The sequence below is a fragment of the Elaeis guineensis genome, chromosome 8, assembly GCF_000442705.2.
Source record: "Elaeis guineensis isolate ETL-2024a chromosome 8, EG11, whole genome shotgun sequence".
Classification (NCBI taxonomy): Eukaryota; Viridiplantae; Streptophyta; class Magnoliopsida; order Arecales; family Arecaceae; genus Elaeis; species Elaeis guineensis.
This window is the reverse complement of record NC_026000.2, coordinates 12,259,032-12,271,450: the sequence shown is the minus strand read 5'-3', so window position 1 is coordinate 12,271,450 and position 12,419 is coordinate 12,259,032. Positions and strand designations below refer to the sequence as shown.

At 36.3% G+C, this 12,419-nt stretch overlaps 1 protein-coding gene across 1 annotated transcript; it reads left to right on the top strand.

The window, feature by feature from the left end:
- The first annotated feature begins 448 nt into the window (after positions 1 to 448).
- On the top strand, positions 449 to 12,031 carry LOC105050120 (synaptotagmin-5). Its single transcript, XM_073242619.1, has 13 exons — positions 449 to 1,038; positions 4,504 to 4,612; positions 4,706 to 4,752; positions 4,949 to 5,069; positions 5,465 to 5,586; positions 7,907 to 8,008; positions 8,090 to 8,164; positions 8,258 to 8,337; positions 8,423 to 8,573; positions 8,650 to 8,880; positions 10,777 to 11,076; positions 11,154 to 11,267; positions 11,548 to 12,031. The coding sequence occupies exons 1-13, from the start codon at positions 934 to 936 to the stop codon at positions 11,692 to 11,694; spliced, it is 1,704 nt and encodes a 567-aa protein (XP_073098720.1). The 5' UTR covers positions 449 to 933; the 3' UTR covers positions 11,695 to 12,031.
- Positions 12,032 to 12,419: the final 388 nt, after the last annotated feature.

Sequence of the window (12,419 nt, the reverse complement as noted above, 5' to 3'; positions counted from 1 at the left end):
ATTTTCACATTTCGGATGCCTTATCACTTAACAAAAGACATTATGTTAGTGGTGCTAACGTTGATTAAGAAATCATCAACTCCACTTGTAAATATTAATTTTTTTTCATAAATAATGATGAATGTATGGCCAAAACACTCCTTGGAGACGCTCTTTTCCTATCAGATAATCTAAAATTTCACGCATACTGATGGCTCATTGGATCTGACACCTCAGCTTATTATTTAATTAATCGGTCCAACTTAAAACGGGTCAGCATCAAAATGTTTCCGTCAAACCCCTTAATACCCTCGTCATCCCACACCATAATCCATATCCATGAAAGGAAAGAGCTCTAATAAATGGTCGGTCTCACTTACCAAACCATGTCAAGATCCAGCCAAACCTAATGATCTCATATCATTGCCAAAAATAACGAAGAGGTTGTGGCACGTCGGAAGGACGGGGTTGTATCTTTCACTTGAAGGAACGATTTTCCTTCCTTCGCTCAAATCCACCGTTGGATCGCGCAATGGTCGCTTCAAGATCTGTGCATGGATGAATAGAGGAGCTTCGAGTGCTTTGAGAGATGTGTTGGGTCGCAATCCAATGGTCGATAATAGCGAAAGAAAGGGAGCTCCCCGCTGGTCGTTGGCCCCCACCTTCTTTCCGCCCGAAGAAAAGAACAAAGGCAAAGCCCGCCGCGGCCACCTCCTTCGCCTCCTCGCTTCGCCGTCTTCTTTTCTTGTCGTGTCCTCGTCAAATCGAGAAGCTTCTCGATCTCTTGCTAACCGCATCAAGAAATCCCAATCCCTCCCCCTTCGAAGAGAGAGCTCCGAGACTTCGCCTTCTCTCCGCCTCGTCTGGGTATCCTCCTGAAGCTCTTGTTCTCTGATCCGGGCTCGGGTTTGTACTCTCTTTTGGGTCGGGGAGAGGTGGGTGGAGGTGTCGGGGATGGCGTTCTTGTTGGGGTTGTTCCTGGGAGTGGTGGTTGGGGTCGGGCTGGTGATGGCCTTCGTCCGTTTCGAGAATTACCGATCCAAGCGACGATCCGAGCTGGTACATTCCTTTCTTGCTTTGTTGTACGGGTGTTTTATGTTTCCTTTTTCTTATTCTTTTAATTTTGATCAGCTGTTAGCCCTATTTTGATGAATTAGCATGGGGACAACAAGGACTGGTTGGCATTTTTAGTTTAGGTGATTGGATTCTTGTTGCATTATCTTAAAATAAGTGTTGATGAAGGTGTCTTCTGGCATTCACATTATGTAAATGGCGTTCGTCGGTGCAGATTGTGTATCAGAGTTATCTCAATGCAGTGCATTTATGTCACTTTGTGTGGAGATGTTTCCGGGACTACCTGCTAAGCTGCTTCCTTGATAGAACTTTGCGAAGGTTATGTTTTCCATTTTTAGAGTGTTAGAAAAAATAAAGAACCTCAGTCTTTTTTCAGCCTAGAAACCATCAAAATGGAATCGAATTTGAGATTAAAGGACTTCAGACTTAATAGTTGGCTGTGAGGACTGGAAATGATTTTTCATCTTCAATCTCTGCTTAGCAGGCATTCCTACATTTCCAAATCAGAAGCTTCGGAAATTATAGCTGTAGGGGATAACTAATTTGTTTTTTATCCCTAGCATTCTCACAAGACACCAAAAGAGGAATAGGAAAACTGCTGACTAGAAAATAGTTCACGGATCCAGCTTATGTGTCATCAGCATCAGTAATTCTTCTACAAAATTGGGGGCTAAAACATTTGATCCTTTATGAGTGTGAGGATACCCTAAGAACATACAAACATCATTAACTGAACATTCAAGTATATCCTCCTCATGGTCTACCATCTTAGTCCGTGCCATTCCGTACAGAGTGTACTGTACCATACCAGTACAATGTCTCGTGCCATACTGATACTCGATATGTTATTTCGTACTATACCAAACCACGTACTAACACTATAATAGAATGGTACTAGTATGGGGTCTGATATCGAGACAGCGAACTTGATCCTCTTAGTGATAGTTTCTGAAAAAAACATACATGTCCAAAAAGTTTGTCTTGAAGTGAAGTGAGAACAAAAATAGCTGCGAAACCAAAACTTTATTAGGACAAATCACCTAGAATACCGGAAAGGCACATGATTGATATCTAGTAAGTAAGATTTTAAATCCCATGGGACGGAGGTGTCCTGGTATCTTCATGGAACGGGATGTCCCGTTCTATTCCATCCCATCCCAACAGCCATCCTGATCATGCATCTCAGTATATATCCTCCATCTCTCTCCCATTTTTTTCTCCTTTCTTACTTTTTTTTCTTTTTTTTTTTCTTTCTTTGTCTTCTACCTTCCTTTCGTTCCTTTTTCCTTTCTTTTTGTGATCTCTTTCATTTTTTTCCTTTTTCTTCTTCCTTCTCTTTCCTTTCTTCATTCTTTCCTTTCTTTTTCTTCTCCATTCCTTTTTTTCTTTCGTTTTTCTTCTTCTTCTTTGCTTTTACTTTTCTCTTTTTTCATCTTCCATTCTTTCTTTCCTCTTTCTTCTTCTTTCCCTATATAGATGGGTTTCAGATTTCCGACCCCATCCTGATCCCGTTTTCTCACAGCAACGGGACGGCCGAGACGCCCCTTGTCCTGCCGGGACGTAAAATTTTGCTAGTAGGTATGCTATATTTGTCTTCATATTAGGAGCTATTGTCAAGATTACTTTTATAAAAGTTTCTGTTTGAAAACTCCATTTTATTACTGCATGTTTGGAGCATAAAGTTAATGCAGTATACCAGATGAGTTAGAAACTATTGAAATTCATAAGACACATTTCTGAATTCTAACAGCATTTTCAATTTGTACAATTTTAATTGAATCATCAAACTGGGTTTTTAACTCAGTATGAAAATAATTAAATAAATCAAATTGTTGGGTGTGCCTTTCATATAATGTATCCAAGTCATTCTGAATCATTAACAAAATTGGCATAATAATGAAATCTAAACATCTCTGTTATTCTTAAGGATTCTCAAACATCACTGAAAAGGAATGTCATGATGACTGTCCTCTTCATGGAAATACAGTTCTATGGTGTTTCTATACCTGTTAACCTTTACGTAAAATCCCTGATTTAGATAATAAACAAGTCGGGAGACTTTAATTTTCAATATGAGGAACTGGGGAAAAATACTTCTAACAAGAAGACACTGAAGAATGTTATGCAGAATTCTCTGAGATCCAGCTATGATAGTTGAGTTCTTAAGCATATGTAGGTATTGGAGAACACAGGGAACTAAAAAAAAAAGAAAGATTTGTCAATCTATTAATAAATAGAAGAGTCATAGAAAATTTAGGAATTTGAGCAAAGAGGACAGTTGAATTGGAATAGAAAGTGTCAAAATGATGCTAACAGCTATTGGTAAATCACCTATCTGCTAACTCTGCAGAAGAACTTGAATAAAAAATATCAGAAGAAGTCAAAATATATAGATCAGTGGTCATATGATCCAGAATCAACAATTCAAGAAGTTCAGGGAGCACAAATGTTTGACTTGCTGGTGGATGAAACAGAAACATTATCAGCTGATGATGATCAATAACTCTTTAATAACAAGCATGGTGGAAAGACAGAGTGTCATTATAGATTATTTTATTTTATTTTATTTCCACTGTAATTCTTCGACTTTCAACAAAGTTATTTACTTTTTCTGACTCCTGTAGTTGGCTTGTCGTAGCAATCTTAATTATGGGATGTCTTGCTGGCTCTTTTATTCTAGTCTCTTGTACTAAGAACATCGGACCTGTGAATTATGTTGAGGTCCAAAAGCTACACCTGGGCAGCAAATGGGTAGAATGTTGGTTGGGCACAACCCAACCCAATCCAACCAGAAGGCCCAGCTTTTCCTGATTAAAAGGTAGTCTAGAAGGTTGTCTACATCTCATAAAAATATTAGACCAAACAAACCTAAACATACACACACACACACATGCATACATACATACATAATGCATGCATGCCTGCATACACATTCATAAATACATACATATTCATGCATGTATTACAATTTAATGATGAAGTTATTAAAGATATGAAGATATATGTTATGTACAAAATATATCAATGTCTAGATAGAGATATGTTGTCTACTTGGAAGCCTGCATTACATTTGTTGATACTAAAAGTGCAATATCTTTTTAGCACTTGAAATGTAAAAAATTGTGGATAAGTGAGATTATTAGTTATTATACATGACCTGACTTGATTTCTTAAATATTTGAAGAAGATGCTAGAGATCATTTAATTTTAAAATATTTTTTAATAGAGTGTCTATAGTATCTGGATGTTGGGTTTTTCTGCTGCTGAAATAATATATCCATCACTATTGGCCCAACTAAAAAATGCTGCGACATCATGCTTATGTTCTCATTATGTTTTTACATAATTGGGATTATAGAATTTTCTTACCTCATTTGATAGTGAATAGATAAAATATATGTGCCTTTTGAGGTTTCCCATGCTAATGGACAATGTGTATTCTTATTGAAGGCTGCTACGGTGGCAGCTTTCTCAAAGATGACAGTTGAAGATACGAGAAAGATTCTTCCCACTCAGTTTTACCCATCATGGGTTGTTTTCGCACAGCGCCAGAAGTTGAGTTAGTTATGTTGGGTTTTAAATGACATTCTTTATGTGCCACCTTTTTTTTTTAATGTCTTACTGATTCTGATTTCATCATTCTTGCAGTTGAACTGGCTCAACCTTGAATTGACGAAAATCTGGCCTTATGTTAATGAGGTGCTCATTAATTCTTTCTTGGTGCACTGCTTTATGCTTTCAAAGTTTGAAAGACTTGCACCAGTTTTTACATATCAGTTTGTGTGCAAACATCCATAGAAAACTCATATGGATAGGGTGACTAATGTGTGATTAAGAAAGAAATTTCCTCCTTGCATAGGATTTCTTGATTGTGTTTGCAATTTGATTGTCACAGGCATCATCTGAGCTGATAAGAACTAATGTCGAGCCAATTCTTGAACAATATAGATCAGCCATCTTAGCTTCACTCAAATTTTCAAAGCTAACTCTTGGCACTGTTGCTCCACAATTTACAGGTAGGTTCTTCAAACGGCTGCTATTACATCTGGTTATTTCTTAGAGTTACTTTATACGTAGATTGATCCGAATTTCACTTTGCTGAAGAAAAAACATTACTGCTTTCTTTTCCAATAATATGCAAATTACAGTAAATTCATTCATCGTTGTTATTGGGTTAACTAATTTTCTTCTTCACCCCTTTCATCTTAGTTATTTTTATTATTAAAAATGATAAATATAAACTCTACGAGACCCAAAGAAATACATATCATTGCATAGTAGATTTCTAATGATCTACTACATTTTGTGTTCCAATGAGAATATGGTAATTTTTTGTTGTTGGGCTATCCTATTAAAAAACTTTGTCATATCAATTTTTTATCAGAATTTATAACATAATCATCTTTTCCAGGAGTTTCTATTGTTGAAGATGATAGTTCTGGAATTACTATGGAGTTGGAGTTGCAGTGGGATGGTAATCCAAACATTGTACTTGATATTCAAACAACACTTGGTGTGGCACTTCCTATACAGGTAATACAAGTATTTCTTACTTAGATTGGAAATTTCGTAGATATTCTGAAGTAATCGATACAGAATGTAAGTGCATATAACTATGTCACTGCATCCTTGATGAATTACTGTTCTGATTATGTAATGTTGCAGTATTTCACTCTATTCATGAATCACCTCCTGTGGTTATTTTATTTTATTTTATTTTTTCAAGTCTATTTCTTCCTGGTTTATTTTCCATTTTGAGAAAGTTGCAAAACTAATCTACATTTTTTTTTCAGAGGGGGGGGGTCTGTAATGTGATGCTTTTGTAACCCCCCATATATTTGTGAAAAAATGTGCTCATATGACATGTATCTCAATTAATCTTGTGGTGTCGTGCAGCAATGGATGATTTCATCCTTCTGGATTAGTAGCCAGTTTGATGTTGCTGCTCAGAACCTAAATTTTTCTCTTTTAGTTTAATCTTAAGAGGCTAATGCACCTAATACACCACTCAAAAGGAAGAGAGCTAGGTTTCGATCTGAGTTGGCTCATTTCTGGAGATTCTCCAGGAAAGGTTCATTGTTTCAGTGTTTTGAATTGAGGCTTTTGAGCAGCCTCATGGTGTGGAATTCCCAGATGTGTCCTTTGAAAAGTATTAGTGCATCTAAGTAGAGTTGGTATTGTTGATAATTAGAGTAACATGGCATTATGCTATAGAGGGTTCTACCTTTTTCCAAGATTAAAATAATAACTTATTGCATTGGCATTTTAATTAAGGCATGGGGACTATCTATTTTAGTGTTATTTGTAAATTCTAATGGATTTATAATTATAAGGAATAGTTTAATTACACTTTCAAGTTTCAAGTATAATCAGCAGATGTCGTATTAATTGTGCATGTGTTTTCACTATTCCTGATAAAGTCACTGAATACTCATCACACCATTTTAATAGTTCCAAAACGAAACTTAGGGTTGTAAACAAACTAAGCTCAAGCAGGCTAAGCCTTGCTCAAGCTCGGTTATTTTTGTGATCACGAAAAGCTTATATAACTTGAACAAAACTTGATCTGCTCATGAACACCTCATTTAAAAGATCTTGTGAGTGCTTGAGATCTCCCGATGCTTTGCTTCTGTGTGTATATACATGTACAAATAGACACACACACACACACACACACACACACACACACATATATATATATATCTGTGTGTGTGTGTGTGTGTATGTATGTATCGACACACATGTACGTAGATACGTACATACATGCATACGCGCATATATATATGCATGAATGATTAGTTTTCCATGAAATTTCTTTTCCTAGAGAAGTCCTATTTTCATTTTCCATTTCGATGGATTTCCTTGCAATTAGGTCTTTCTCTCCTTGTCTGACAACCATCAACATGAACTGATGTACCTCTCCTTAGTAGAACCTGCCCAGGATTTTGTTGTATGTTTCCATACTATCATAATTGATTTTCCATCCTTTTGTCCTTAATTTTTGAACTCTTATGGCTCTTCTAATCTTTTCATTTTTCGATCTATCATTTCTAGTTTTACCACAAATTCTTCTTCATGTTCTTATTTCTGCTACACTCAACTTGTTTTCATGTACTCTATTGCCCGACACTCCAAGCGATGCAATATTGCAGGCTCTATATAGACAAACCCACACTTGGAGCAAATTTCCACTGCTATATCTCAATGTTATAGTTGAAATACATTCTTTAATGCACACACATACTATATTGTCTTTAATAATTGCAAATACGAAATAGAGTAATATATTATATTTTAATTATTTATCCATTTCAAGGATTTGTGTTGTTGGCAAGGAGTTTGCTGGGCAGTGACCAGCGTGGAACGGCATGTTCAATGCTGATGTGATTGCAGATATATGCCAATGGATGTTTAGAGATACACTAAAACAAAAACAATGTTAAAATGAACTAAAGGATTTAGGAAAGCCTTTTTGTTCCATAATAAAAAAAGCATTTAGTGGATGGTGTATGAACCTAGTGGCAGTGTTGGTGCTGGACTGACATGGGCAAGCACTTAGAAACCTTGATTTATTTATATTTCAAGCTTAATTAAGCAGATCGCAAGTGAGTCAAGCTAGCTCTAGCTTGGATCATTTACTAATCATCTGCACTGATAATACAGTAAAAAGTACATTTCCCTTTTTTAGGAAATTGTTTATTATTTCTTAAAAAAATTGAAATAGATGAACTCGCTGGACTTGAGAAACCATAAATTTAATGGAAGTTGATTGTCATTACTCAGCTATCAATCTTTTTTTTCCCATTGCTTCAATCTAGTCAAATTCTTACAAGCTGCAGAATTTCCAATCCAGGTGAAAAACATTGGTTTTACTGGTGTTTTCCGTTTCATCTTTAAACCATTGGTGGAGGAGTTTCCCTGCTTTGGTGCTGTCTCTTATTCATTGAGAGAAAAGGTGAAACACTATGTCTAATGTTTTGATCATGTTAGTTCTTGTGGTATTGTGTATTATATAATGATACACCTTTGACTGTAGAAAAAGCTGGATTTCACTCTCAAGGTTGTTGGTGGTGAAATATCATCTATTCCTGGAATTTCTGATGCAATTGAGGTTAATAATTCCTACCTGAGTGCATTGCATCTCTTTTATGTACATGGACTCCAATGCATTACTGATACTATGAAAACTAATATGTTTATCTAGCGAACGATACGTGATGCTATTGAAGACACCTTAACATGGCCAGTAAGAAAAATTGTTTCCATTTTACCTGGGGATTACAGGTATAGTTCATTTATTGGTGTTTTTGTAGTGAAAATTATACTTCCATTTGTACAACAATGTCAATGACAGCTTATTGCTGCTTAGTGACCTAGAATTGAAGCCTGTTGGAATGTTGGAAGTAAAGCTTGTCCAAGCAAGAGCCTTATCTAATAAAGACATAATAGGAAAATCCGATCCCTTTGCTGTGTTATTTGTACGCCCATTACGTGACAGAATGAAGACTAGCAAAACAATTGTAAGTCTATATGCAAATTTTCCTTGCTATTCAGTTCTTGTGTCTTTATCTAGAGTTAACTTCATATCTTATACAGAACAATGATTTGAACCCTATCTGGAATGAGCACTATGAGTTCATAGTTGAAGATGTGTCTACTCAGCATTTGACGGTAAAGATATATGATGATGAAGGGATCCAGCCAGCTGAATTTATTGGTTGTGCTCAAGTGAGGTTAAAAGACCTTCAGCCTGGAAAAGTGAAGGATATCTGGTTGAAACTAGTCAAAGATCTGGAAGTCCAGAGAGACAGGAAAGATAGGGGTCAGGTCAGCTTACACATCATAGATTTTTTTTTCCTCTTTTTTCTATCTTTTTTTCCTGTGTAACAAAATCAAGTATTTTAAAGGTGTCATATAGTATCTATAGAAGAAACAATAAAAATGGAGATGCCTTTCACAAAATTCAGTCTTCTGAAATAGAACAAGTATTGGACAAAAAAGGTCAGATACTTGTAAAGAATGGATAAATAACAATAAAATAAAAGGTAGTAATTTAGTCTGTCACCTGCTATCTGTTTCATTCTGTTTAATATGAAGAAAAGGATTTTCACTCTCCAATATCACATGCACTAGTGTCTTTATTATGAGTTTTCGTGTTTAATCCAATTTCTTGATTTAATATTGGGTTCTGTTGTTGGACCTTTGGGCATGATGAAGATCTTAACTCTAATTTGAAAGGACAAAAAAAATCTAGCAGGTAGTCTGTTAATAGATGCTGGGACTGGATTGCATGATCAATAAAGCATGCCATAGGAGAGGCCAGCGCACCTGTAGCTTAAGCTGGCATGAATTTGCAAGTAACTAAATAAAACCATAACTAATAAATCTTTAGATTTTCATGGATGTAATCGGAAAATGCTCATTCTTATCTATAGATCCATCATTGTTTTTGTTGTTGTTTACTTTCTTCTTTTCCTTTCACACATTCTGGAGCTGGCCAATGAAATGACTGACCGATTAGCAGGAATAATCGACATGCATTTTGGAAGAAAATGTCAAAGTAAAGTAGTTGGTGCTGTTCTGTAGTTTCCTGTCATTTTGTTTTATGATTGTTTAATTAGTAATTCTATATTGTGTAGTTTGATATATAGTTATTTACTGATTTTGTTTTCTTCTATTCCTGGCTTGAAGTTTTTGGAACATGCTCTGCAGCTGAATGAGCTTAAACTGCATATCTGTTAGAGTAGCTCATTGTGTCCCAGCTAGCTGATCTTTTTGGTCTAATCATAGACTCTTCAAATAACTTTAGTAGCCTGGCTCTCCCTTGCACTCACGTTTTGGTGCCTCTTCTTAGGGTTCTATTTTTCCAGTGAGGTTGGTCTTCTTTTCCAGTGAGGTTGGTCTTCCCCTTAAATGTTCAAATGCCTTTTTATGGTGTATTTGAAAAATGTCCTATTATGTAACTTTCTAAACTTAGTGTATAATATTTTTGTAGAATTGTTGTGATCATGCATATGGTTGCTTGATGTCACTCTTTCTTCCGATATTGTAATATGTTTATTGGACTTCATTTTAATTTGGATCTTTTGCTTCATTTATGCCTTAAAATCTTGATGTCCATCTAGAGTTTCTCCAGACGCAGGGCAATCTTGAGGAATTGCTTCCTAGTTGCATGAACTTTAACTGCATGAATGGTAAGGTAGTGCCTTGATTGTCAACTGGCCTTCACTTTTTGGCAAGGCCGCTCTTTTGTCTGATGCTGCTGTTTGTCACCAGGAAGCACCAGTTTAGGGGGTTGACATCAGATTGGGAGGTAGTCATGTGACATTCTCAAACTTTTGTGGATCATAGGTTGATTTGTAGCCAATCCCATATACGTGGGATGCTTTGTTGGTTGTGGTAAAGGTAATTCTTGCTTAAAGCTCTATAATTTAGCATGGGAGGGTGCACATCAGACTGATGTCTGGTTGTAATATCTAGTCAACTTTTTTGTTGGTCCTTCATGCTAGATACCTATCAACCGCTATTTATCTGTGCTGACAAATTATGCTGTGTCATATTGAGTAGAACAACCTGTTGGATGAAAGTTGAGGCTCAACTAGTTAACTATTGCTCAAAACTTTTGTCCTTATCGATAATACATATATTTGTGTGCATGTATGAATTTTTGACTTCTTGAACTGCAGTAGTTCCAATAACACATGTTATGCCTTATCGCTTCAGGTGCATCTAGAGCTTCTATACTGTCCTTTCGGCATGGAGAATGAGTTCCCTAATCCTTTTGTTGGTCAAAATTTTTTAATGACTTCGTTGGAGAAGGCCCTCAAAAGTGGGGTGAATGGAACCGATGCTGCTGTGACTGACAGGACCGCAACTCTTAGGAAAAAGGATGTCATCATGAGAGGAGTTCTCTCTGTGACAGTTATATCTGCAGAAGATTTGCCTGCAATGGATGTGATGGGAAAAGCAGACCCATTTGTTGTGCTGAGTTTGAAGAAATTAGAAACAAAGAATAAAACAAGGGTAATTTTCTGATCCTCTTGACATTTGAAGATCTTGTACTCCTGTGAAATATGAAAAACTGTGGCCCTGTTTTGCAGGTAGTAAATGATAGCTTAAATCCAATTTGGAACCAGACCTTTGACTTTCTTGTGGAAGATGGGCTACATGATTTGCTTATTTTGGAAGTCTATGACCATGATACCTTTGGAAAGGTGAGTTCTCTTTTGGTCTTTTCATTTATTGGCTGCAACAATTGGCTGCATGTGAGTTTGCAAAAGCTGGAGTAGCTTCTAAATTATTCCTATATTATCCTTAAGTGCATATGGATCTTGAAGGAAATTCCCCTTAGCTAATTTCTTGTTTGCTGCTGTAATGTCTCAGAGTTCTCATTTGAATGCAGAGAATAAAGGAAACAAAAAAAAATTTGAACCACTCAAGTCTTTGCAGTTGCATTCAAAGTAATGTTTCTAACAATATCATTCACCATTTTAGGATTACATTGGAAGTTGCATCATGACACTAACAAGGGTGATACTGGAGGGAGAATTTACTGATAATTTTCCTTTAGAGGGGGCAAAGTCTGGAAGACTGAATTTGCATCTTAAGTGGACGCCGCAGCCAATTTACAGGGACCTATAAATTATTGTGGATGAAAGCCAAGCGTCTCTCTCTCTCTCTGCTGATGATTGATCCTCTTATGTACCTTCCTTTCATGAAGAGCAGGCATGCCAGAAGTTTTAACTGTTGTACCAATTCTTGGATAAGGCCTCAACTTCCCACCGGTGAAAAGTTGTAAAATTAATTTTTTTTTCTTTTTCTGTTTTTGTTTTTGGAAGCCATGATGAGTGTAGATTATGACATATACAAGAGCAAATAGAAGAGTGAAAATTTCTTGGGAACATTCACTAGTTGTCAGCATTACTGAACCTATTATATTATTGAGTAAATAGTGAAATGGCTCACAATTTACCGATCACTCGTTTCTCCATCCACCAGAAAGTATGTGATGCATTCTCATCATGTTCATTTTTGCAGCTTTGTTTAAAGCCTTGTACAGGTCATTGGTGATATATGGCTGTCCGCAAGTGGGGTGGAGCGGCAAAATGGGAATATGATATGATATGGGAATATGTTTAAATTCATTTGTATGTCAGTTGCTTTCTTATCAGTGCATCTCTGTTAATCAATTCCTCTCCTTTTGTGTATCTTAATACCTCTCCGTCCTATGAAAAACTGATATTTTTGATTTTGCTGCAGTGCTTGATGCTTCATTGAGTATGCTTTGTTTTCTTGATCCTAACTAGAAATGTTACTTATGTGAGAATGATTTTGTTTTATTAGTTGTTTTTGGGTGTCTGGGTGGG